Source organism: Chenopodium album, chromosome 2 (assembly GCF_948465745.1).
Source record: "Chenopodium album chromosome 2, dcCheAlbu1.1, whole genome shotgun sequence".
Taxonomy (NCBI): Eukaryota; Viridiplantae; Streptophyta; class Magnoliopsida; order Caryophyllales; family Amaranthaceae; genus Chenopodium; species Chenopodium album.
This window is the reverse complement of record NC_137835.1, coordinates 73,164,060-73,192,050: the sequence shown is the minus strand read 5'-3', so window position 1 is coordinate 73,192,050 and position 27,991 is coordinate 73,164,060. Positions and strand designations below refer to the sequence as shown.

General features: G+C 36.0%; 2 protein-coding genes across 2 annotated transcripts; one reads left to right on the top strand and one right to left on the bottom strand.

Annotated features, from left to right (window-relative positions):
• The first annotated feature begins 8,866 nt into the window (after positions 1 to 8,866).
• On the top strand, positions 8,867 to 9,538 carry LOC145575389 (uncharacterized). The gene is made up of 2 exons (XM_081633269.1): positions 8,867 to 9,200; positions 9,255 to 9,538. Exons 1-2 carry the CDS (start codon positions 8,867 to 8,869, stop codon positions 9,536 to 9,538), a joined length of 618 nt encoding a protein of 205 aa, XP_081489395.1.
• A 10,909-nt stretch (positions 9,539 to 20,447) lies between these two features.
• Positions 20,448 to 27,436, bottom strand: LOC145587320 (laccase-7-like). Its single transcript, XM_081644052.1, has 6 exons — positions 27,218 to 27,436; positions 25,371 to 25,522; positions 24,089 to 24,333; positions 22,276 to 22,404; positions 20,688 to 21,638; positions 20,448 to 20,578 (listed from the first exon to the last, which is right to left on the bottom strand). The coding sequence occupies exons 1-6, from the start codon at positions 27,305 to 27,307 to the stop codon at positions 20,448 to 20,450; spliced, it is 1,698 nt and encodes a 565-aa protein (XP_081500178.1). The 5' UTR covers positions 27,308 to 27,436.
• Between the last annotated feature and the right edge of the window lie 555 nt (positions 27,437 to 27,991).

The following is a 27,991-nucleotide window of genomic DNA, read 5'->3' as shown; positions in this document are numbered from 1 at the left end:
GACACCCATTTGTGTCTCACCAAAACCAAACCCAGTGATGAATACCTTTCATGTCATTTGATTATCGAACAAAGCGAAAGTGTGAAAAGTCTAGTGATGAGGATGTTTTTATTAAAATATCTCTTCTTTCTGTTTTTGAAAATATTTCTTTTCTTACCTTATTTTTTAAAAACGTGCATTTCAGTTTAGTTTGGTCCATGACAAGGGTCCAATAATGGTGTGGTTGGATGGGGTTGAAAAGACCTTTCCAATGATATATTATAAGCTCAATTCCAATGAGTAATGAGGAAGTTATGGCCAAAATACTAAACTGGGCCCGGTTTGGTTTTTATATGCGGCCCAATGATCTAGAGGAGGGCCTATTATTAATTATCATTCCTAAAGCTATTAGGATTGATTATAGTCTTCTAGAATACTCTAGAAGGCTCTCTTAAATCCTAATGGAGTTAGGATTGATAATTATGTTTCAAAGAGTTTGAAATTGAATAAAACTACTCCTTTTTAGAATCCTTGTTTTGTACGAAGTGGAATATATTCATATTTTATTTTCGTGCCTCATAATCTTTATCCAAATTTTATATGGTTGGATAGATCTTGAAATTATATTTCCAATGATATATTATAATATTAAATCCGAGCTATAATGAAAAAGATATGAATGAGATACAAAACTCTATCCAAAACTAAAATCCTTCCACTATTTAGGTCATATCTTTTTATCTACAAAAGATTTTAATCTGATTTTAATTGGGTTGGAAATTAGACTTCAACGGCTTTACAACGACATATTATATGACTTATTTGGACTTCTGGATCAAAAGATATGATAAAAAAATCCGCAAAAACTGTTTTCCAGCGCCTGGCGCCACTCCTGCCGTCTGGCGCCACCTCTGGCGTCTGACGCTATATTCCAGAGTTTAGCACCATGCGTGTGTTTGACGCTGCGATCATGTTTTATTCTTTTCGAAACTCTTATTCGTTTTTTATCACATCTGGCTGATTTTCTTTATAAATAACCTCCTAAAACCTTCGTTTTCAATCATCAATTCTCATCAATTCTTTCTATCATCAACTCTCTCTAATTCTCTTCTCTCTCTAAGCTAAAGCTTATTCTCTCTCTCTCTTTTCTAAACTATCCTTTTGCATACAAAATTCCGCATTCACAAGATCTAGATACATCTAGCCAAATTCGAAGTTGCTTTCGCCCTAGACGTAAAAGGTTTGATATTTCTGAGGGTTTGGTCCTAAATCTAGTCTAAACTTTCTTAATTCTTTATTTCAATTATTTAATTTAGTTTCTTGTTTTATATTTTCCTTGAAGTTACTAACGTGTGTATTTTGTTATTAGAAAGAGATACGAGGCATCCAAATAAGTGCTTTAATTGATTTTTATTGATATTATGATATAGAAATCATGCTTAGATTGTTATTTTGATTCCTAGCATCATGTTAGGGCATTTTGATCTTCCTAGTATCATGTTTAGGGTAAAAAATATAATGTCAATTATGATTTCTATGATGCCTTAGCTTTTATTGTCTTTCCTAATAGTATCATGTTAGGGCTATATATTTGATCTTTATTGTTTAGTGACATGGTAGGGTTTGTTATTAATCTTGTTAGTATCATGCCTAGGATATTGCTATTATTATGCTTTAACATGATTATAATTATGATTATTATTTTTTATTGTTATGTTGCTTGATATATTACATATATATTGTTATTGCTTGATCACACCTTTTATGCATGTTTAAAGGGATTTTGTACTTGTAATCACACTTAATAAGATAATTAATAATCTTGTTTAGGGTTAATTTGGTTATAATTCAAGTAATCGCCAATAATAGGTTTGTTTGTGCATTAATATTCAACCAACATAGATAAACAGGTTTAGGGTTAATCCTATTGATTGCATGTTAGTCAGAAAATGCACATGAATACGATCTAAATAAAGTAGAGGCCTATTATTAGGGTAGGTTCAATCTCTTTTAGGTTGGATTTGTACCTTCACACCCGATCTACCAGTCATGATTCCAGACCTATTGGAGTTAGCGATCTCCTGGATTGTTAAGGGGTGTAACCTTCACCTCGTGAACGGTTTACAAGTTCCTAAAACTTGTTGGCGAATCTTTTGCTCTATCTTCTTTCCCTTTGGACGCCACCGTACTTTAGTGTATGATCACAGTGGGGTTCAAGTTTGGGATAATGGTTGAAATATTCCCTACACCCATTCCCAAGTTGGTCTACATAAACCAGAAATGAGTTTGAGAGTGACGGTACTAAGATAACATTCCCTTTAGAGGGGAATCACTATCTTAGCCCTAGTACGACCTTTATTAGCTCTTCCTTTTTTACAATTTTATTACCAAACAATATATGCAACGTGATACCTAAAGGCTAAGTTAGTTGACTTTTTTTACACGCATCAATCACGTAGGAATTACATTGCAAAGTCGTTATTCTTATTTAATTCAAATTCGTGAAAAGAACAAAATAAACAAGATTCGCCCTGGCTTAAGTGATCAATCAACAATTAATTATTCAATTCTATTCTTATTTAACGCAAGATACTATGTGAAATTGATTAATTAAAAGTCCGTTTAAAGTGATCAAACAACACTAATTAATTGATTAAGGTTATTTTAAACAAGAATATAAAGGTGATTGATCTAAGTGCTCGGGATTTTACCACTTCTCTTTGCTAGATCTTCGTTTAGAAAACTTATGGACTCCTTCTTGTTCGGGAACCTCCACCGTAGTAACAAGTATGAGAGGGGTGAGTTTTTAGGATAAGAGGGTTTGGTAGCACGCAAGTTCACAAAGTTTCTGCCAGAGTTTTAGGTTAATTTTTGTTTATTTTAGGTTAGTTTTAGGTTATAAGGAATGGGTGCGTTTAGGGTTTTGAACAATTTGTCGCAGCACGTGTCGCGCGCATCTGAATGAGTTGCGCGCGGAATCCCAGGTTAATTCTCCCAAAAGTCTCGACACGACAAGTAGTATTGGGAGGCTGCAACAGGGTAACCAAGATAATTCAAATAAATACAGGTTATATCAAACAAACCTAGCAAAGTTATTTGCAAAACCAATATCACATCAAATCTTACCCGACATCTAGCTTCTTCTCGACTCTTTAACACCCGACCTCTAGCTTTTACTTGGTCACCAATTGTTAATGACTCGTCCTACAACAACATATACAAACCTATCCATAATCAATGACAACTATGATGCTCAAACATATACCAGACCCTACATCAAAACGGTGGACATAAAACGGAGCCACACTGGATACCAATTCTATTCCAACTTTGACCCTCATTTAATGAGTGAATTGCGGCACCACCCCTAAATCAACGCTGCTCGTTGATATAGGATATCAATTTGGATTTGCTCAGGGTCTACCTCTCATGCAAGAGTCACAACAACTTAAAAAAAGAAAAGATAAATATGTTATGATTGCTTTATTTATGAATAAATGCTATTTCTGAATATTGGTGAGCCAATATGGTTGCTTCACCTTATGTTAATAGTATTTGATATATGTGTATGGGATGATATGTGAAATGGGCCGACATCCTCATAAATATGGGTATGAATCCAACATAACTGATAGATGGGCTGATATGATTCATAAAGTAGACATATCGGCTTGTCGGTACTTAACACGTGGCAGCGGTAGCTTGGCACTTGGCAAGAAAAGCTTTGCATGCTTAAAAGCCACCTTTCATGAGATTTATTATAAATAGTAGGTTAAGCTCCATCAAATGGTAAGCATTTATTACACACACTCTCTCTCCCTCTCTTACTTATCTTCTCTTTCTTTCTTAAACACATTCTAACTTTACCATCAGAGTGGTTATCCCCGGATCACCCCGGGGTTAGCTAACTTCTGCTCATTGTGTAGGTTCTTAGCTTGCCGAAAGGGGAATCAAGATCTCAGGTTCGGGCTTTTGGGTAATCGGATCCAGACCGAAACAACTTGGCGCTAGAAGGAGGGGATTGATCACTTCTATCGCCTAAGAACCTCACACATAAGATAACAACAATTATGACTGAAAATAATGGAACGCCGGTAATTAGTAGAACAATAAACCGGCCAATTATAACGCAACCTGAAATCGAGATAGAGGATGAAACTCACACCCTGGAGGACAACCGGTACCATGTGTCGTTAACACCACCAAGGGGTGAAGAAACGGAAGAGGACCCTATGGCCGGGTTCACACTAGAGGATTTGGAGATAGCGGCTAGGGTGATGAGTGCAATGAGTAAGAAAAGGAAAGAAGCTGAAATGGCTCAAGCAGGAGGAGGGGTGTCGTTAATAAATCAGGATGAACAGATTAATCAAACAACAAATTCACCAAGGCATCGCCGAAATGGGTCGCCATTAAGAACGGACACAACACCGCGGCGGTTGGAAGGTCAATCCTCAAGTCACACCGTTAATACAAGAGTTCAACATCAGAGAAGCTCCCAGGTAGAGGGACAAGCATTACGAACTGTGGTTCAGATAAGGGCGTCACCATTTGAACAGAGTATCTTGGATCAGCCGATGGAGAAAATTAAAATGCCGACCTGTAGGTATGATGGAAGAGGTGACCCGGGTAGATTCATAACATCCTACGAGGGGCATATGATGTTGTACACCAACTCAGAAGCTGTTTGGTGCAAAGTCTTTCCGACTACTTTAATTAGAGCCGCGGATGATTAGTTTAATAATCTGGAAAATGGGATGATAGATAGTTTTGAGAAGTTGACTAAGATGTTTGTGGGGCAGTATGTTAGTAACAGTGTGCGGTAGAGAACTTCGGGGGAGTTAATGGCAGTAGAGCAAAGTTCGGATGAGTCTTTAAGGGATTATATCAGACGGTTTAATAACGAGGCAAATACAATCCCGAAGTTGCAACAGGAGATAGATGTGATGGCATTGATGAATGGCTTTAATGATTCCGAGTTTAAGCGCTATCTTACACGAAAGAATTTTCAGACATTGGCAGCTGCTTTTAACAAAGCCCATGATTACATCAAAAGTGAAGAATTGATGAAAACAAGTAGTAAGAATGTAGCTGTTGGCAAAGGTCAATATCAATATGAAGGTGCAGCCTCTAGAAGTGGAAGGCCGAGAACTTCGACCCCAGGAAGGGGAGGAGGAAATCGGCAAGAGTTCAGGGCTACAAAACCACCAATGCGGTACAATTCGTATACACCCTTGAATACACCAAGAGCAGCAATTTATTCGGTTAATCAAAATAGAGAAAGCTGGACAAGGCCAATTCCGATGAAGGCAAGACCAAGAGATGTTAAGAAGTGTATGTTTTATAGAGATGTGGGTCATTATACCGAGGAGTGCACGCAATTGAAGGATAATATTGAGGAATTGATAAGGAAGGGGCACTTGACTCAGTATCGGTTAAGTGCGAGGGGAGCTCAACCACAGCCCCGGCAGATAGAAAGACAACAGTTGGAAGCAAGACCAGAAAGACCACAAAGTGGAGTGGTCCGACAAGGGGGTGGTGGAATGCCGCCCCTGTCAACAGGAAGAGGGGTAGATGTTATAATTGGGGGGCGGTTCATGGAGGAACAGTTAGTGGGGCCAAGAAACATCTATCTGAACACCGCCACATAATCAATGCCCTGGATACCGACAACCGCCCTCGGCCAGCTTCAATCCCAAATGTTGTATTTACTCAAGAGGATGCAAGGGGTATTGTCTTCCCACATGATGACCCACTGGTGCTGATAACAAAGATAAATGGAGCTGACATCAAAAGAGTTTTGGTGGATGGGGGCAGCTCTGCGAATGTCTTGTTTATGAAAGCTTTTAATGAAATGATGATTGGGAGGCAGTATCTGACATAGGTGTCTTATCCAATCATTGGGTTCAACGGATCAACGGTGAGACCAGAAGGAAGCATAGTTTTGCCAATACGGTTGGGTGATGGGCCAACTGTGAGAGATGTGATGGCGGAATTTTTAGTATTCAATGTTCCATCAGCTTATAATGCAATTATCGGTAGGCCGATACTTCATGATGTCCAAGCAGTTGTGTTGAAATACCATTTGACGATAGCCTATGTGTCGAATCTGGGAGCTGTTGAAAAGGTTTATGGAGGGCAGGTAATGGCGAAGTCTTGCTATGTAACGGCTTTGAAAAATCCGTCTGGGGATGATGCGGTGACAAGTAATCCTAAGAAAGAGTTGGATCCAACAGTACGGGATCTGGCCATGAGCAATTTTGATACAAGGCCGGAAGCAACTCCACGGTCGTTGCCAGGAGGTGAGACGGTGCAAATAGAGTTACAGCCAGGAGATTCCAGTCGGACAGTAAAAGTTGGGGCAGATATGGATGTAGATATGGGGTGTCATCTAATAAGTCTGTTGCATGAGAACGCAGATGTATTTTCCTTCTCGGCAAGTGAAATGCCAGGAATCTACCCTGGAGTAATGAAGCACAATGCAAGTTGAATGTTAACAGAGGGTTCAGGCCCATAAGGCAGAAAAGGCAAAATTTTTCTACTGAGAAGATAGAGGTCATAGAAGCAGAGGTTAATAAGCCAACGGGGAAGTGGCGCATGTGTGTGGACTTTACCGATTTGAATAGGGCTTGTCCTAAGGATTGTTATCCGTTGCCTCGGATAGATAGATTGGTGGACTCTACCTCTGGCCATACAATGCTCAGTTTCTTGGATTCTTTCTCGGGGTATCATCAAGTTAGTCTTCATAAGGCAAATAAGCCAAAAACAACCTTCATAACAGATGCGGGCATGTATTGTTATAAGGCAATGCCATTTGGGTTGAAGAATGCTGGAGCAACTTATCAAAAGTTAGTTGATAAAATTTTTGAGAAGCATAAAGGCCGAAATGTGGAGGTATATGTAGATGATACAATTGTTAAGAGTAGAGAAAAGAAGGATCACATAGCTGACTTGAAGGAAACATTTGACACATCACGGAAATATCAGATGAAGTTGAACCCAGAGAAATGTGTGTTTGGAGTTTGATTAGGGAAATTCTTGGGTTTTATGGTTAGTGAATGGGGAATATATGCAAATCCTGATAAAGTGTGCAGTGCTTGAGATGAAACAACCAAAAACTATTCGAGATATACAAAGGTTAACTGGAAAGATGGCAGGGTTAACTCGGTTGATCAGGAAATCTGCTGACAAAGCACTACCATTCTTTGTGGCTTTGAGGCAGAACAAAGCATTCGAGTGGGGAAAGGAGCAAAGGGATGCGTTAGAAGTGGTAAGGAATCATTTGAGGTCTCTTCGAACGATGGAAAGGCCAGAAAGGGGAGAATTGTTGCAACTATATATCTCGGCTTCTCCAAAAACGATAGATGCAGTGTTGTTAATAGAAAGGAAAAAGCAACAAATGCCGGTATATTTTTTCAGTCATGTCCTAAGTGCGACTGAATGCAGATATCAGATAATAGAAAAGATGGCATTGGCAGTGGTCATAGCGGAAAGAAAGTTGAGGCCGTATTTTGATGCACATCCGGTAGATGTTTTGACAAACCATCCGTTGGAAAAGTCTTTGCACAAGATGGACACATCGGGTCGGCTGCTAAAGTGGGCTGTGGAGCTGTCAGAGTATGAGATAAATTATAATCCTAGAGTTTTGATAAAAGCACAAGCCTTGTCTCACTTCATTGTGGAAACTTCATACAATGATGAGGAAGAGGAATTGGGAACTTGGCAGGTTTCAGTGGTTTATAATCTAATACCTATGATATAAAGATGAATTAAAAGTTTTAAAGTTTAACATTTATGATATAAAAATATTTGACGCGTAAAATACTTACTATTAGCTTATAATGTGGCAGGTATTAGTAGATGGATCCGCAACATCAACTAGATCAGGAGCAGGGATAGTGATAACGGCCCCAGATGAATTTTTTTTTTTAATATGCAATCAAATTTAAGTTCAAGGCCACTAACAATGAAGCTGAGTACGAAGCAGCCATAGCTGGAATCCAGCTATCCATGGCAGCCGAGGCAAAGCGATTAATTCTGACCACCGATTCTCAGTTAGTGTCCAGCCACTATACCGGGGAGTATGAAACAAGAGAACCAACAATGATAAAATATATTGAAAAGATGAAGCAATTAACGGTGCAGTTGCAATACTTTGAAATCAAGTTAGTGCCGAGAGCACAGAATGCATAAGCTGACGCCTTGGCAAGGTTGGCCAACTCAAGCTTTAATGACTTGGAAAGAACAGTTATGGTGGAGATATTAAAGCAAAGAAGTATTGACGAAATATCAAAACAAGTGCTCTTTATCAATAACGGCACGCAGTGGTTTGACAAAATACTGGCATATTTACTATATGGAGCTTTACCCCTTGATAAGTAAGAATCAAGAAAATTGCGCAAGAATAGCGTGTGGTTTATAATGCATCAAGGCCAACTGTACAAAAGAGGATTTTCATTACCACTGCAGAGGTGCATAACAGATCTAGAATCTGTCAAGTTGATTGAAGAGATACATGAAGGTACTTGTGGAAATCATCTTGGAGCAAGAGCTCTGTCACGAGAGGCAATGAGAAGGGGATACTACTGGCTGACAATGAATGAAGATGCTGTTAAGTATGTGAAAAAAATGGGAGAAGTGTCAGAAATTTGCACCCGTTATCAATTTGCCGCCAAATGATTTAACGCCAATACACAATCCAATCTCTTTTGCACAATGGGGAATGGTTATTGTAGGGCTGTTTCCCTCAGCAACAGGCGGAAGGAAGTTTCTCATAGTGGGGGTAGATTATTTTACAAAATGGATAGAGGCGGAACCAGTAGCAAAGGTAACAGCATCGGAGGTGAAAAAATTTATTTGGAAAAGTATTTTCACAAGATTTGGGTTACCAATGGCAATGGTCTTTGACCATGGGTCTCAATTTGACTGCAAACCGGTGAAGGATTTATTTTCCATGTACAAGGTGAAGTTCGCATATGCAGCGGTATGCCACCCACAGTCAAACTGCCAGGCAGAATCAGCAAACAAGCAAATTATAACGGCAATCAAGAAGAAAATTGAGGATGCAAAGGGTTTGTGGGCTGATTTGATACTAGAAATTCTTTGGGCAAATAGAACAACGGTAAGAGAAGCAACAAGGGAATCACCATTCACATTGGTATTTGGAACAGAAGCGGTAGTTCTAGCTGAAGTAGGGTTGCCGACATTTAGGATTCAGCACTACTGTGAAGATCATAATGATTTATTGTTACGGTAACAACTGGATTTCCTGCCTGAAGTACGGGAAAAAGCCGCAATCAAATCAGCTGCTTACAAGGACATAATGTCAAGGGCATATAACATACGAGTTTCATATCGGCCCTTGTGTAGAGGAGATCTAGTACTACGAAGAACAGCGGCGACAGGGAAGGGTAATGAAGATGGAAAGTTGACGACAAATTGGGAAGGACCATACCAGATAAGAGATATGGTAATGCAAGGGTCCTATTACTTGGAAAACATGGATGGAAAGTCGTTGAAAAATGTTTGGAATACAGCGGTACTAAAAAGGTATTATATGTAAACAGTGCAAAATTATTTTGTAAAACAATGAAACTGATATTAGTAAGAGAAATATCAATGATGAATATATAAATATTATAAGCCACAAATTCTGTTGAAAAAGGAATCCTCCATTTAACAGAACACCGTTAAATTGGACGGACAGCTAAAAACCGCTTCCGCGAAGTTAATGCACTTACAACCTGATCAGCTGTAATCATTAACTTGCGAGGTTGCTGGTTCAAAATATAATTCCGGTAGAATCATTTCGAATACATGCAAACAAGAGGCATAGATTTGATATTGATCGCCGAGAGGGTGCCTTACTGACTTAAAATTCAGTGCAGAAGGCGACCAGTATTGTACTTTGAACCAGCAAAAGAAATTCCGACCTAAGTACACATAGTTGTCTAACAAATATGTGCACTAAGGGGGCAGGAGATAGGGCAGGAGATAGGGTTAGAACTGAAAAAAGCAACTAAGTTTGTGAGTAAAGTTAAGCGATGCTTTCATTAAGTGTATGCTGATAAATTTAACTGGAAAGTTAGTGCACTAAAATTTAACTGCAAAGGTTAAAAATTTTTATGTGATAGAAGCTAAGATTTATAGATAAGTAAGGCACATGACAGTTATGAGACTGGGCATCATGAGATTAAAATTTTTAAAAAAAAAAAAACACTACATGTTTACAATATTTAAAGATAACAATCGACAGGCACCACCACAAAAAGGGGTATATGCCGATAAAACAGTATTGTCATAAAACAGTTTAACAAAAACAAATGATAAAGCATTTCAAATTAAAGCTGATAAGGCCCAACTATACAAGACCCATAGGAAGATGTCGGTGATGACTGCCCGCCCCTTCAAGCTTGTTTATTCTCAGACACTGGAGAATTTAGGATGTTGGGATCTTTAGGGCCGTCATCAACACTTGGCTCATAGTTGAACAGATCTTCTTCAGCAAATTGTTGTTGCTCAAAGCCGGAAGGTAACTTGTAAGCTTCATCATTAAAAGCTTTCTCAACCTTAGCCCAGTCTTCTTTTTTCCAGCCGGCAGCATGGGCAATACATCTCTGGGCGGCTGTCCAACCTCCGTCAAAACGATCCTGGAGTCGTGTACAGAATTCTTTGGAAGCCAAGTAACGGCCAACAGCCCTCTACCGAATACCAGGCTTATCAGCCTCCATCTTCTGAACTTTCTCTTCAAGATTTTGAATCTTGATATAGGCATCACTGAGATCCTTCTCAAGGGGGGGAAGGCGCTCAAGGGCAAGATTCTTCTCAGCAATTTGACCCTTCAATTGATGAACTTCCCTCTCAAGTCCCTTAAGCTTGGTGGCTTTATCTTTGAGAGTTGCCATTTCAAGGTCATCTCTCTTTTTGGCCTCTTTCAATAAATTGAGAGCCCTATCAGCATTGTCTAAGGCTGTCTGCAAAGCATTTTGGCTGGCAGAAGCTTGATAGTGTTGCTCCTGATAATAACGGTACATTTCAACAAGCTCTGTACTAGACATGACAGGCTGCATAAAATAATTATGAGAACATAAACAATAACAAAAGTAAAATATAACGCGCTTGTAAAAATGTATAAAGATAACAGTTAAAAAGATGTGATGACAATATTTTATTTTTTTTTAAAAAAAAAAAGGGTTAAAGTTCATAACAAACACCTTCATCATGTTGTGCATGTGAATGGCAGCAAGAGGGCCGATATCACCTGCAGGCCTGTCCATGGGGGGAGCCAGGTTACACAAAAGGCGATAACCAAGATTCCCACCTTGTGTAGGATCATCAGTGAATAGAGATTCATTTCGGTAGACATCAAGGTCAGGCCGCCATCTATCTCCAGAATGGCCAGGAGGAACAGAGAACCCTCTCAGCACTACATAAGGAAACCTCCCTTTAGGATGCTCAATCCAATGGTTAGACCGATATATGAGCCCGGGGATGTTGGTGTCAGAGCCACCGGCGGTCGTAGGGCCACTTCGACCAATCGGTTGCCCGGTCACATTGGGCTGAGGTCTAGGAGATTCGGGAATATGGGTGAGATCTTCTATCTCCGCACCTTCAGTCGTCTTTTTAGTAATTGGCTCAGAACTCTGAACCACAATTTTGTCTTCAACTTTAGTTGGCTTTGAAGACGGAGAAGAATGCTTGGCCTGGTTGTCATCCTCCTTTGATTTCTTTTCAGTTCGAGTGTCAGACTGTCTAGGGTTGAAAACTCCGACATTCCAACCCCGGCAATTTCTTAGTGTAGTCAGCTTTCTCTTTTTTGACTGATCGTCGGCCATTTTTTCAGCTTTTCTTTTCGGATTAACCGGAGAGGCACGGCTGCAATAAGAAGCGAGTGTGTCATAACTGGAGTTGGGAGCTCTGGGGCACCTCCGAATGACTCTCTTCTTGTCAGCAGACAACCCGAGTTGTTTGTTGTCCAACTTATCAACACCTGGTGAGGAAAAACAAATAATCCTAATTAAAAAATATTTCAAGATAATAATGCTGATATATAAAACGGCGGAGAATATAAAAATTAAGTGATAATGGTAGATTAGTACAATAACAATCAGTCCAGCATAGACCGACATGTGAAAGAGGGGCATTGCCGAGAATGTACCCCACGTTAGGTACCCACACTTTTGGAGCATGGCGGGATCTACCCTTATCATCCTTGGACTCGATAATATCAAAATGGCTGACAGCCCTCACTTCATGACGGCCAAGTTCCCTCTCAGGAATTGTGTCAAATCGAGGGTGAGGCCGATAAAAAGTTCTTCGAATAGGGAATTCATTAGGAACAGATAAAAAGAAAAACTTGTCTTGCCACCCTTTACAGCTAGATAACTTGGGATGAACTGTATATTTACGAGAAGCAGTATACAAAGACCACCACCCCTCTGACTGACCATCTCTCTTCAGGGTCATAAGCTTCCGAAAAGCGTTAAGTGTTAAAGGGAAATTTCTATATAACATAACCCACACAAGGGCAATAACGGCACGAATAGTCGGGGGGTTATCTGAACTAAACACACATTCCAAGCCCTTAAAATTTTTGCCACAAACGGGTGAAGAGGAAATTGTAACCCGAAATCAAAGTGCTTAGCATATATAGCGACGTGGCCATCGGGGCAATCTAGCACAGAAGACCCAGCGGCCGGCAGATAAAGATCATAGCCGTCAGGCAGATTATAAAATCGCTTAGCACGACGGCAATAATCTTTTTCTATTGCAGTTTTCCTGAACTTGTTGTTTATTATAGCTTTTGCCACTTTGCTGTTTTCTGATAGAACAAGCGGTTGCCGAAAGACAGCATCATCGGTCTCGGAGTTGTATTCCTCATCCAAACTCTCCTCTTGAATTACCTCAGCCGTTAAGTCAACAATATCGTCTCTGCTCTCGCCATTAATGCTATCATCTTGCTCATCATCCTCATCCCCAAGGACCGAGTTCACGGCAGATTTGTGAACAGGTGATGACCGATCCTCTCGCCGAATCGGGGGACGCTCCTCATTACCAGAATCAGAAGAGCTAGGGCTTACCACTTGACCTTGCCCAGGTTTTTTACTTGACTCCGCAGCCTCTCTGGCGGCAACTTTGGGCTGATAACTTGTTTGCTTCATCCTTGGCATAAAGGTAGTACTTACACCTATATTTCCAACGTTTGAACCGTATTGGTCAAACCGAGTATTAGCAAAACTCCTAAGATGATAGCGGACGTTAACTGGTTCAATATCAAGAATTTCAACGTCTTCCGGAATGCTAGGGTTAGTGGGACGAGTAGCCTTCTCACAGTTGGCTAACAATTTATGACGGTAAAAGGCTTTCTTTTGTTCCTTTGGGGATAGCGGCTGAAATGGATCGTCAATATTGTCAGAAAAGGAAGAGGCAGTTCCCCCACATCGGCCAAGATCCTTCCCTAACGATTGTCTAATAAGGCGGCGCCTAACAGTGCTAAGGGTAGGTAATTCTTCCTCAGTACTACTATTGGACATTTAAAACCTTAACCTAGAAAATTGGGGGATATAAAAAAAAAACAAGCGAAGTGCGAAACATGAAAGTTCTAAAAAAAAAAGTATGTATATATATTAATTAAAATTTATAAATACCTTAAAGCTATTCACCAACAGTGCAGCGCCTCAGTAACTTGACTACGCTCAAGAAGAAATTGAAACACCAGCGGTTGCTCTGATATGGTAGTAACAAAAGTGAAGATGAAAACCCCTTCTCCCTGAAATTCCCTCTTTAAATCCGTTTTTTCTCTTAGTTTGTATTTGAAAGTAAAGTGTAAAAATGAAATGGAGGGTATTTATATAAGGAGACGGTTGATGTGACGATTTAGTCAGAAATCCAACGGTAAGGGGAATTTTAAAAATTAAAATATGAAACCGTTAGATTAGAAACACGTGTCCTACCCCAACCCATGTTTCCCACTCTTTCTAAAAAAAAAAAAAAAAAAAAAAAAAAAAAAAAAAAAAAAACCTAATAAGCGTTTCATCTCCTAAACGACTGTGTATTATTAACTAGACCTTGTGTCCTATCGGTACACAAGGTCACTGGGGGGAAACGGAGTTTTTCGCCCCCATCTCATTTATTAAGTAGACCTTGTGTCCTATCGGTACACAAGGTCACTTGGGGGGAAAACGGAGTTTTTCGCCCCCAGCTCATTTATTAAGTAGACCTTGTGCCCTATCGGTACACAAGGTCACTTGGGGGGAAAACAGAGTTTTTCGCCCCCAGCTCATTTATTAAGTAGACCTTGTGTCCTATCGGTACACAAGGTCACTTGGGGGGAAAACGGAGTTTTTCGCCCCAGCTCGTTTATTAAGTAGACCTTGCGTCCTATCGGTACACAAGGTCACTTGGGAGGAAAATGAAGTTTTTTCTCATCTGATAAATACAACGGTAAGCGTATAACCAAGAAATTTCAAATCAATATTAAAATGCAACTTCCAAGAAGTCATCCTAAGTATTACAGTGCATAATTTAGGCAAAACGCTCCACAGAGTGCAAGAAACATAATTACCATAACAACTCTGTCTAGATTGCATTTCAATTCTAGAGAAAAGAAAGCCTGAACATATCATCATAGTTAAGGATGGAAATATTTACGCCCGAGTTCTTCAATAACAAACCTGAACACGAAATTTGTTCAACATCTTCAAAGTGAGAACGTCGATCTATAATCAAATGTCCTCACTTGGTGGGCTAGTTGTATGTGATGATATGTGAAACGGGCCGACATCCTCATAAATATGGGTATGAATCCAACATAACTGATAGATGGGTTGATATGATTCATAAAGTAGACATATCGGCTTGTCGGTACTTAACACGTGGCAGCGGTAGCTTGACACTTGGCAAGAAAAGCTTTGAATGCTTTGGAGCCTCCTGTCATGAGATTTATTATAAATAGTAGGTTAAACTCCATTAAATGGTAAGCATTTATTACACTCTCTCTCTCTCTCTACTTTCTCTCTCTTACTTATCTTCTCTTTCTTTCTTAAACACATTCTAACTTTACCATCGGAGTGGTTATCCCCGAATCACCCCGGGGTTAGCTAACTTCTGCTCATTGTGTAGGTTCTTAGCTTGCCGATAGGGGAATCAGGATCTCGGGTTCGGGCTTTCGGGTAATCGGATCCAGACCGAAACAATATGCTTCATGGACATGCCATTGTTGCTGAATACAGATCTTGTAAAACCTGGAATTTTGCAGAAATTTATAAGTTAGTCACAAGAGAACTGCTTTAATTTCTCCTAGTTTGATCAAATAATGATTGCAACACTTACTCCTAGTTGAATTAATCTCCTGTTTGTCCTTAATTTTTCATCCTAGTTGTGCACTGAATTCATAACCTTCTTGTTTCTCGTAGCCTGAAGAGAGTTCTTTATATCTTGTATTCCTTTTATCTTCAGTTTATATATTTTTCATATACAGCTACATTTATCTTTTCTAATGGAAATCCTTCTGTTTTTTTATCTTCTTGGTAATATGTATGCATGTGATTTTCTAGGAACAACTATAAAATGAAAATAATATGATGCGAGCTGAATTGTAATCGTCTAAGAAGAAACAAGATAACCTAGACCAAAAGCTTCGGTATTTCATGCAGAAGATTGGCCTTGATGCTTGATAGAGGTAATATTAACTAGCTTACTCTTTACATAAAATTGTCATGTGGATGCGTTTTCATGCCAGGGTTATGTTAGCTTATTATGTTAGAGGAATCTTTGACAACTTCTTATATAATTCAATAGGTATAAGGCATGGTGCTCAGGGTTGAATTTGCATGTTCTGTTGTTGAGTGCTCTGCATATTATGCATTAATCTTGAACTCATAATGATGCTTTTCTGCATGCTGTTATTTTTGCAGTAGTCCATTAAACACTCCATTTTAGTGTCTTATTCTTGAACTTGACTTTTGTGAATTGTAACTTCCTGATCATATATTCCCTAACTCTAGCATTTGATCTATGCCTATCATATATCCTTGATCTTTCAAAGCCGAAATTGTAACAGTAAAATTGCTTATCCCCTTTCTCCGAAAGAGGATTAACAGTCACATTCAAACCTACAGGACTCGAAACTGTTTATGTCCTAATTCTGTCAAGTTTGCAGTCAGGGGATCAAGTCCATTTGTTGATGTTTTGGGGATGGAGGACACCAAAAGGCGGGTTGCGTTACAGATGGAAAAAAAGGGGATGCTAGAACCTGCAAGAATGAGAAGATTGCTTGATAGTTCATGTCCTAGAAAAAACATTATTTAATTTTAGTACTCTTTGGCTTAGCTATTTGCTATTTAGAAAAACTTGGTTGATAATTTTGTATATATAATGACAAAATTAGAATTTATGCCTATTAAGACTTTTTTTTTTTCTTTCTAAATGTACCCTTCTAGAATTATTTTCTAAAAAAAAACTAAAAAAATGAACAAAGAGGGCGGAAATTTTTGTCCTCTACGATTTTGATCAAAGTGAGCGAAAAAATTTATCCTCCTTGATTTTGATCAAAGACGGCGAAATTTTTGCCTTCTTTGATCTTTAACAAAAAGGGCGAAAGATTATAGTTGCCCTTTGAAGCTAATAGGACGAAGCTAATAGGGCAACTTAGGGGTGATTTTAAAATCGCCCTCTTTGCCTAATAGGGTGAAATTTTAATATAAGATGGTGATTTACCTCTTTGATCTTATATGTTGTAGTGATGGTAACGAGATGAGATCGAGGATTGAATACGTAAAAGATACTCATACTAATTATAAAGAAAGAAATACAATTTGCAAAACCAATGTTCATATAACAATTGCAAATTAATCAAGAAACTAAAGAATTAAATCTCAATTGGACCTAAAACTGAGATATCATACTTATTGACACACTAAGTGTCACTAACATGCCTAGATTTGATAGAAATTTTCTGATGAACCTAAACTAGACTTAAGACGCAAACATATCAACCTAATTCTTCCATTATTTGATCCATAGACATTATCTGATTACTTGGTCGCTAACATCAGAATTGCCAAGACCGGTAGACATATGTAACAGACAGGCACCAAAAGCATGTGTTTGATCGTTTAGGGCCAATTCGTATGAAGAGATATCAAGCGGGGAAGGAAAAGTCACAGCCTCGTACAAATTTGACAATTTGACACACCCGGATACCCCATCAAAGAGCAAACTGTTGCAATCCAATTTGGTAACTACTATCCTAGGCTCTAAAAAGTTAAGGTAGCCAAATCCCTTCAGAATCTGCCTGCTCCATTTTTTTACCATGAGATTGGCTTCATCGAACCCCAATGTATCGATGTACTCCATCATACTGCCTGAGAACAAGTCGGTTATCAGCACTAATGTATTATCAGAAACCCAGAAGTCACGGACCTTGAGTAAATTCTCATTGTCGCACTTCTTCAACAGATTAGCATTCTGAATCAGGTGATCGAGATGAAATGAGCTCTGTGTCACCCATGACACAATATTGCCCTTGTTGATATCGAATCCATAGTAAGCCTGAGTCGTCTTATTCATCACTCCTGGACTTATCGGCTTGCTGAACCTGAGGTATCTGTTGGTAGAGTCTCTCTCTACAACGTTGAAAGCAGCAGCTGTGTTTCTGTCGACGATATCACCAGGCTGCAGTTGAATAGTAGGCCAAGGCCAAGCAGATGCTACTGATGTGCTGCCAGAAGGTGCAGTCCTCGGAGCAAGAAACAGGTCTTTCTGGAGATCAGTTATTGTAGTTCCAACATCAGGAAACACACACGCCTTAATGAAGCTCCTAAGCCCTCGGTCTTGTACCTTTTTCAATAGGCTCATATCCATTATCCGCGATGTGCTGTCTGCAGCATCCTTATTCACCATCTGCAGTGTGCACAACCCAACACAGTACATCTCAGACCACTCCATCCTGCGAATATAATCAACTTTATACTGAGGACTACTCTTGGGTGCAAGAATCTTCGCGACACTCAAATCTCCTAGCTTAATCGTGCCTGAATTTCCAACAACAAAGATGTTTTCACACTTAATATCATTGTGATTAATTGGTTCATTTTGACTGTGAAGAAAATCAAGCCCTGTCAGAATCTGTTGACACCAATTCTTGATTGCAGGACTGTTTTCTTTAACCTGATGTTTCTGAGTGTAATTCTTCAAATTCCCAGTATAAAGCTCAGTAATCATGTTGAACTCAACTATGGTTTCACCATCAACCCAATAATGGTAGCATTTGATTATGTTTTGATGATCAAAATTCTTCAACAACTTAGCTTCTCTAACCAAAGTAACAAGATTATTATCTTTAAGAAATTTCTTACACCAAGCAACTTCTCTGCCATTAATGTTGTCATATCCCAAATAAACTTCTTTATGATCGCCTTCATCAATTAGCTTACTGTACCTTGTGTAATGCCCTGTCGAATCTGTCTCCATAACCGTATAATCCTCGTCTCCTCCGCTTGAACTCGAACCCGCCATTACTAGTTAATAACAATGAACAGCAAAACAGAATTGAACTAAAGAAAGATTTGTAATGGAATCAAGCTAAATTTCTAGATGGATGGAGTTTTTTGTTGGATTATTAGGAGCAAAAACAGAATGTTTGAAATAATAGGTTGATGATGAAATGAATTAGAATGGTAAAGGGTATTGTTTGGGGTTGCTACTTATATCCAAACAGATTAATATTCGGTTGTTGTAGTTAGTTAAGTCAGTTATCAAAATCAAGAATTAGAAAATACCTTTTTCTTGATTTTTTTTTTTTTTTTTTTTTTTTTTTTTAATTTGCCCTCTATATAAGAGATCTTTCTTATCCTATTTCTTTAAAGTGATTAGTAACTACGACTAACAAAAATCATTTTTAGGTGAACACTTCTACTAGGATTATTATTGTTTAATCAGAATCATTAGAGAGAAATCTTATTAAACACTCATTTTATATTCAAATTATGATATAAAATTTCTTTAGTTTGTCCATTAATCAAGATGGAAATGGCTGAGATGAGCCGATGGACCGGTTTTTTTAGGAAGAAAAAAATGTTTGAATTGAAATTATGGGTTAAAGATGAAATGAATTAGAAGGTATTTATAAGGGCAAGTGTTTGGGTTGTTACTTAAGAGTTCCAAAAAAAAACAATTAACATGTTATTTTTAAGAGTTCCAAAAAAAACAATTAACATTAATGAGATTAAATATGTAAATAAATATTTAAGGGACATAATCGTCTCAACACTATTCATAAAGTATTAAAGTGTAGTCATACTTAGAAAAGGGGTAAATACGTAAATAAACATTTTGTAGGGGCATAATAGTCTTAACACTATTCATAAGTAAGATTACTCATACTTTTTAAAAGGTATGAATAGAAATTTAATAGTTATCGTGAATTAGTGTTATTTATTTCTGTAATTAATTGTTAATTAATATCTTATCTTTTCTTTTACAATAATTCATATTCATTACTCCCTCCGTCCCTTTTTTACATTCCTGTTTGTAAAATTACACGGGAATTAAGGAACTTAAAAAAACAAATAACAATATATAAAACAAAACACAATGGGAAGTACAAAACAATAAATGATGTCTTTGAGTTAAACAAAGATAGATTAAAATTTTATGATGCCATGTCATCAATCCTTTGGCAAAAAAAAAAAAAAAAAAAAAAAAAAGGGACCAATAACATGCTACTATTAGAAAATTAATAACCAATCATATTCATCTAAATTTAGGAGTGAGAATAGGAAAGTAAAAGTGAGCATTAATTACATAACACAAAAATAGGGATAATTTGGGATATTTGGAAAAAAAAAATACTTTCTAAAAAAAGAAAGGAGAAATGTAATTTTATAATACCCAAAAAGGAAAGCATGAATGTAAAAAAGGGACAGAGGGAGTAGGATTTATGAGTAGTCTTTTTTAGTGAGGAAATAAAGTTCGTGAATTCATTTGATTGATTTTGTAATTAATGTTTTGTTTGTGTGATTGACCATCATTATAAAAACATTAGACCTTAGTGAAGGATTGAAATATGTGGTTAAGGGGTAGCCCCAATCATTAAGCTTGAAGGATCATGTAAGTAGAGAGTAGAGACTAACTAGTGTAATGGGCTTTCTTTGTTTGTTTATGTTTGTCTATGGATATGTTTATTTGGTTTTGGAGTGAAGTGTGCTTGCGGCCTAGCTAACAAGGTGGGTGACCCGGGCCCAACAAAATATTATATATTGACTGTAAAATTTTATTTATACACTATTATGTAGTTACAATAGAGAACAAAATTATTATACAATGTAACACACAAAACATAAGTATCTATCCAAACATACAATTGATGCTGCGTAACATAAACAATCAGTGAAGAATGAAGACTTGCATGAATCATTTACCAAAAAAAATGGTATATATTTACATAAACATTGGGCACATTATTATTGATTTCAACACTTTGGCAAGTCCGCAGGTGGCGGCGGTAAGGTTGTTTCCGGAGTGCCGCCATCGTCAACAATAAAAGCCATAGTTAAACCCCATGTTAGATGAACATCTAGATGGCAATGCAATATCCATACACCTACATTCAACCAAAATTCCATGTTAAGAACAACTTCTAATGCCATCTACATTAAATCAGTAACTGTACAATACAATAAATTTTAATCAGTAAAAATAATTTCAGTTACCTGGATTGTTAGCTCGGAATCTAACTACGGCCCAACCACCAGTAGGCACAGCAATGGTATTCCTGATTTGCGGATTAACAAGATTGAACTTTCGACGGTCCACATTAGGATCATAATTACCAAACCCTTGAGCAAGTACTTGAAAATTAAAACAATGAATGTGCATAGGATGATTCTCAATACCCACCAAAGAAGTGTCCTGAAACACAATCTCAATCGTAGTGTTATACTTAACCCGCTTCACAGTCGTCGATTTCGTGGTCATCAACAAGTTCCGGTTCAGACTATTGTTGGGGTTCGTATAATCGAATGGCACAAGAGGCGTGTCCGGAAACGTGGCATTGTACACACCCGTGACATTAGAGTAATGTGCCTCTAATATGGACATCTTTGTTGGTAATTGAAAAGAAAAGTTGCTAATACTAGCAGCAAAACTTTGATTAAAAAGGCCTAAACAACTTGTGTTTTTTCCACAAGAAACTAGGCCTAGGCCGATTGCCATGAACATATGCTCGTCGACATCTAGTATCGTTGGCTCCCAGAATCGACCGGAGGTAAGGCCGGTTAGATTGGAGTAAAATCTATGAGCCGTTGGGGTGTCATCGAAGGCCGGTAATGCAGGCATTACCGGTGTTGAATGTGTGCTGTTAACATAGGTAAAAATTGCTGTTGTTGTTGTGATATCGAATGGTACACCGGGTGCGCTTGCATACGGTTTGGCTGCCGCGTAGTATGAGGAAATAGGTTGGTTGGCTGTCATGAGGACATCAACTGTTTGGCCTGGTCCGGTCACCACAACGTCTGTTTCGTAGGGGACGGTGTAAACAGCGTCGATTGCTACCACTGTGAAGTTGTGGTTTGCTACCTTGAAGAAGTGTTGGTTGTTGAGTGCAGCATTGATAATGCGGAGTAAGTAGGTTTTTCCTTGGACAACCTCAAATTTGGTGGTTTCTGATCAGGGCCGGCCCGGAGGGGTAGGCCTCGAGTGCGATTGCCTAGGGCCCACGTCAGAAAGGGGCCCAAAAATTCAAAAAAAAAAAAAAATCAATTTAAATAGCTGTAGAATTTAAATTGTCTAAACTGTAGTTTTTACTCGTTAAAAAATAAGCTACTTTTAAAAAAGATAATAAATGCATTTAGTTAGCAATTAATATTAAATTACTTAAATGTCAATTAGGTGGAGATAATTATGCAATATAACCTCCTCTTCTTCTTCTTCTAATCTTCCGATTTTATGAGCATCTATTTCAAAATATTAATCTTTTCAATTACACCGTTTCATATTTATTCAATTACCGAAATATTATGCAAAGTTATTACTCCAGTATTGTTTATGGAGACTTATTATTCAAATAATTTAAGTTATTTTCATTGTCTTATATTTAAAGCTATTGCGTGTAAAAAAATTTGTTTACGTAAGGGGCCCTTTTCTTACATTATGCCTAGGGCCCATAAATTTCTAGGAACGGGGCTGTTTCTGATGATTATTAACATGAATGATGTTGAATTTTATTAGATTAGTGTTTCGAAATTGTAGAATTAAGTAATTGTAAAGTGTAGCAATAATGATCAAATATCAAAAACTCACGGTTTTTCGAGCAGGCGTAAAGGTCACCAGGTTGACCATTGATTGTGTAGGCATCGGATATATTAGGGGCTCCTCCGGTGGCCAAGCCTTGCTGTTCGACTTCGAGTACATTAGCATTCCACCACTCCCCTGTAACATATATGTTAAAAATTTGTAATTAGCTTTTGATCAACAATTCTATAATCTATAAATTACATTACATATTAGCAGTTAATCTCAAAAGAACAAAAATAATATATAGCTTTATTTATAATTAAGATATAATTTCTGTTACCTCACCTCATTATACATATTGGTATGAATGTTCATACTCTGTAAATAGTTGAACATATTCTGTTTGCACTCTATCTACACGGTTTTCAATTATAAAGTTCAAATTTCTATCATAAAAAGGATTATTAAGTTAAATTTTTATATAAGCACCCTATATATCGGTTTTTACTTTTCACTCACCTAAATTTATTAGACCTTATTAGTACAATTTAATTGAAAATTTAACTTGGACAACCTTGATTAAGTACGTTCATTTCAGCTTAATTTCAGTTCAGTTCAGTTTAGCTCCAATCAGTTCAGTTCAGCTTCGAATTTCCTTCTCTCATAAAATATTCATTTCAGCTCAGTTCAGTTGAGTTCGACTCCAATCAATTCAATTCAACTACTAATTTCCTTCTTTCATAAAATATTCATTTCAGCTCAGTTCAGTTTGCTCCAATCAATTCAGTTCAATTTAGTTCAATAAATATGAACAAAACCTAAATATATCGTAGTATTTAGAATGGACATAAAGTATGTACTTCGTACTACATATTTCACACTATTTCCCTTTAATAATTAAACTCCAATACTTCAGTTTGCTTTAATTTACCATGAAGGCAATGAATACGTTGCGAAAATTCATATAAAACCTAATGAGCATCTTTGCAAAATTCATACAAACTCATTATCATTATCATACCGATGACAAAACATATCTTAAGGGCTATTTTTAATTTATTATCATAGAGTATAGATTACTTGCATTGTTTTAATTAATATATCTCGTTGAAATTCGATCTATTTCTAGCGTTCCTATTTTAATTTGGACTTATTAATTTTTGAATTAGATAATTAGTTTCGTTAGTCCAAGACTCCAGGTAGCTAGGTATTAGTTTGAACATAACTTTCAACTTTCACGTCCAACTTATTACAAAAAAAATAAAATAAAAACTAAAACATTGTGCATAATGTGAAGAATTGAGTTACGTACTGGGATTGTTTTGGACCTCCCAAAACAAAATACTCCGTAAAAAGAGGGGAAAAATAAAGCAGGCTCACGTACTAAATTTTCTGGTCTATTTTTGCCAACCTTATAATCACATCAACATCAAATTTACTTGTTCAACTTTTCAACCTTGTTAGTATTTATTCCCATTTTTCTAAAAGTCTTTCCCTTAGGTTGTTTACTCGTAAAAGGATAATAAATTTTCTTTAGAAATCTATACTAGTTTATACAAAAATTAGCATTCACATGACATAATCGAGTATTTTAACCATGTACTTCTCTAATTCAAAGGGTTTTATTTGACGTTATTTAAGTTTGTACAAGACTTGAACCCCCGAAGTTGTATTCTATTAATTCATTATTGTACAAGACTTATTAGTTTGACAACTAAACTTTGGCATATTACACATATTCCTTTCAGAACAAAATTAAAATGTAATAAATGACAATAATTGTTATCAATATAATACTCGATTAGGACATTATTGTTATAATTAAGTTGTACATGAAAAATAATCCCGCATAAAGGGAGCATATATATAAGGTACGTACCAATGATGATAGGAAATTCTTTATGTGGTTTAGGAAAGGGGTATGATAGGCCGTTTCTTGGGTGTATAATGAATCCTCCATAAACGGTAGCTCGAAGCCATCTACTATGAGCATGCCACCAAAGTGTTCCCTCTTGTTCAGTTACGTTAAATTTGTATGTATAATTATGTCCTGGTTGAATCGGACATTGAGTTATGTATGATGGTCCATCCGCCCATGGAGTTAGCTTCTGAAACAAACCATGCCTGTACGTACAAGTTCTTCATTAGTAATATGTGACAACTTGATCATTGGAATAAATTAAAATGCTAAGGTTTAAGTCATACAATGTACAAGTATACAATAAAAAGTAAATTGATTTAAGTATTTAACTACCTATTACGAAAGCAGAATTTAAAAATTGTTAGGAATATAGGAAAATATATTAATGATAGTAGTATATTTTCTTATATTCCTAACAAAAATAAATTTAAAAATAACATTTACTGAGTAAAATCTTTCAATCTCAACATGATATAGGAAGTATATGATTTGACTTGTATCTTTTTCTATATATGTACATCATTTGCTATCCTTTGAATATAAATTAAATGCTACCGAAACTAAGTTAAAGAAAAAATAATAATTAACGATATAATTAGAAGAAAAATCATCTTATGATACAATCATGATTTTGACAGAGATGTAGTTGTTTTAATTTCTAATCATCTTAAGTCGTTATTATTTTCTTTTGAAGAATAAGTCGTTAATATTTCGTTGAATGATATGATAAGTTGCATTGCTGTTGCTGTTATATACGATACGGAGTATATATTTTGTAATATTATTTGTTTCACAAATAGTTTAATTGTTGAGTAACTAATCTTACCTCTTTCTTTATTTCTTTTTTTTTATCACATTATTAAACAATAATGAAGATAATTTAATTGACAAGCTCATATACTTAATCCGTTTCTTTTTACTTGCAACACACATTTTAGGCACGCGGTTTTAGAAAATAACTAGTGAAGGTAAACAAGCGATTTTATCAATATAATTTAACACAACACATCACATGGTTTAGAGTAGAGTTAGGTATGATGTGTAAAAAAAAATTTGAATCATATGTTCACTTACAATATAAACTCGGCCTCAAAACGTGTGCCACAAAGATGTGTTGCAAGTAAATAAAAACGGAGAAAGTATATAATTTTTCAGATGACCAATGAATTGAAATAACAAATTTAAAAGCTGGCAGCTCACAATATACAGTATATATTAGTAAGTTTAATTTAACTATTACCAATGGATTGAAATATTGTAGGGTGACTGATTGACAACGTGAACAATGACGGTGTCACCCTCTTGGACAAGAATCAAAGGGCCTGGTAGACTTCCATTCACTGTTGTAATTACTCGTTTCTCACACAATATTTCCACTGTCGCATTTTTCACCTACAAACACAATTTATATTATTCAAAAAAAAAAATTTAATATTACTTTCTCTATTAAAAAGTACGATTGAAAGTTACACCTTACATTTTACCCGTTGAAGTATTAATATGTCAACTAAATTCTAATAAAAGTAAATCAAGTTTCTATCTACATGTTATTTTTTAAAAATTCAAAGCATAATTTAATCTAGAAGTGTGTGTATATTGACCCTATTAATACGTAATGAGTGAATGAATCATTTTAAAAGTGTAATGAAGATATGATACAATTTCAATTTATTTTTTTTTTACTCGTTTCATAAAAACTTTGTAATTCACTATTTAATTTTCCCAACTTAACTGTTTATGGTTACTTTCAACTAATTTTGATCAACTTATTAACTTATGTTTTTACTCAATTTATGACTAGTAGTGCTCTTCTCCTCACTTGAAATATAAAAATTAATTCTTCCCATCAATTTTTATTTTTTTATTTTTTTATTTGGTCAATAAATTAAGAGTTGTTAGATCACTTACATTTTTCAATTCTAATCTTATACTAATATTCAAATATATATACTTGTATATAATTTCTTAAGACCAAATCACAATCTTCCATATGTAACTATTTTATGGCATTACATACATCCATTTAAATTTATTGGTATCTCACAAATTTGGCATAGGTACTATCTTTGATCAACATTTTCTATTACGAAGTATTTTTTTTTTTTTTAACAACGAACTAAGGAAAACATATATTACACTAGATGATTAAAAACATCTAAGAACATAGATTACGAAGTATTCAATAGATAGAGGGAGTATGTTTCCTTGAGAGAATAATTGAGAAGCATCTTCAATTTGTCTCTTTTGGCTCCATTATTATTTGTTTAAAAGGAAAACTTTTTACAAGAAAATGATGTGACGTGGAAAATAATTTCAAGGTAAATGTGATTGTCAAAATACCTTTTTTTTTAAAAAAAAATAATAATATACTTGTATAATATTAAACATGATATTTCATAAGAAATATAATGATAATTTCAGCAATAGCATATTAGCATGACAAGGCAACTATAAAACTGCATGCATGGACTTGACTTCATCCCACCATATATGACCATCAACTGGTTAACTAGTTTAGAAAGAATTGTTTCTACTTTTTTTGTTATCGATTTTTAAATTTAATCATAATTAGTATAACTACATAAGTATGATTAATACGTTCACATACATATAATAGAATCCAACTCAGAGTATATACACCTTTAAAAATTTAAAACCAAAGATTGAAAACTAAAAAAAAAATACAGAACAGGATCTTATTGATAAAAATAATGTTACATGTAGTTTACCATGAATAACTCATAATGGCAGTATTATACGACAGTAATTAATAGTAATGATATGAGTTTATCAATTAATAAAATTTAATTTGGGAGTGGACAATATTTTAACCAAATTAAGGATTATATGGCATCATGAAAGTCTTAGCTCTAGTTGTACATACAAAATTAAAGTGTGCATAGATTTTAAATTATATCCACCTTTATTTTACTAAGTAGACGTGTATAAAAGGCTAAAATTAGAAATATTAATAAACAGACTTTCAACAAACATCAACAACACCATCATACCAATCAACACCACCTATCGAAACGAGATTATACAAAGTTGCTAGTGAAGATTATGCTAATAGAGAAGAAAAATTACGTAAAATGAGTGTTCCACAACGCTTGCCGAAGCCAGTGATGATTCTAGTAGCACCAAAACCCAAGCAAGCAAGAACAATAAACGCATCATATTTGCAAGATTAATTAGTATCCTTAGATATAATTAATTATATAACTATGATCAATAGTAAAATAAATATTTTAATGAAGAAGAGAACTCACTTGTAAGAGTTCTTTTTTTTTTTTAACAAAAATTATAGTGGATAATAAGAAGCTATATGAAGGTAGTATATATAGAGAAATATAGATAGCATGCAGCGTAAAATGATAAACACCAAGAAATGTATACGTAGGGTTTGAGTTGACCTTAATTTTTTTATTAAGGTTACGTGATCAGAAAGTTTTTATGTTTAATGAAAGAGGCAAAGAATAATATTTATCATTAGTGACTTGGTTCATGTCAGAATCTCTTAATTAATTAATTTTAATTAATTAAATAGTTAATTTGATATTCTCCAAAGGTTGGCCAATTTTTAACGTGTATTATTTCTCCTAGAAACCTAGCTAAATTTTTTTATTTTTTTTGAAATATAGAAACTTAGCTATATGATTGTTGCCTTTCAAACTTTTTTTGTTCTAAATTTGAGTGTATTTTAATTTGACTAGTTTTTGCTAGTTTTATGTTTATTTCTATAACACTTGTAAGCTTTTAAGTATAATTTAACTTGACTAGTTTTTGCTAGTTTTATGTTTATTTCTACAACACTTGTAAGCTTTTAAGTATAATATCCCGTGTTCTTCACCTTAAATAATA

Coding starts and splice junctions, on each gene's coding strand:
- LOC145575389 (XM_081633269.1), top strand. CDS start 8,867: ATGGCAATGGTCTTTGACCATGGGTCTCAATTTGACTGCAAACCGGTG. Junction 9,201..9,254: donor ATTTAGGATTCAGCACTACT/GTGAAGATCATA, acceptor TCCTGCCTGAAG/TACGGGAAAAAGCCGCAATC.
- LOC145587320 (XM_081644052.1), bottom strand. CDS start 27,307: ATGATGCGTTTATTGTTCTTGCTTGCTTGGGTTTTGGTGCTACTAGAA. Junction 24,334..25,370: donor TACAATATTTCAATCCATTG/GTAATAGTTAAA, acceptor TTGTACGTACAG/GCATGGTTTGTTTCAGAAGC. Junction 21,639..22,275: donor TTACGCCTGCTCGAAAAACC/GTGAGTTTTTGA, acceptor GGCCCTGATCAG/AAACCACCAAATTTGAGGTT.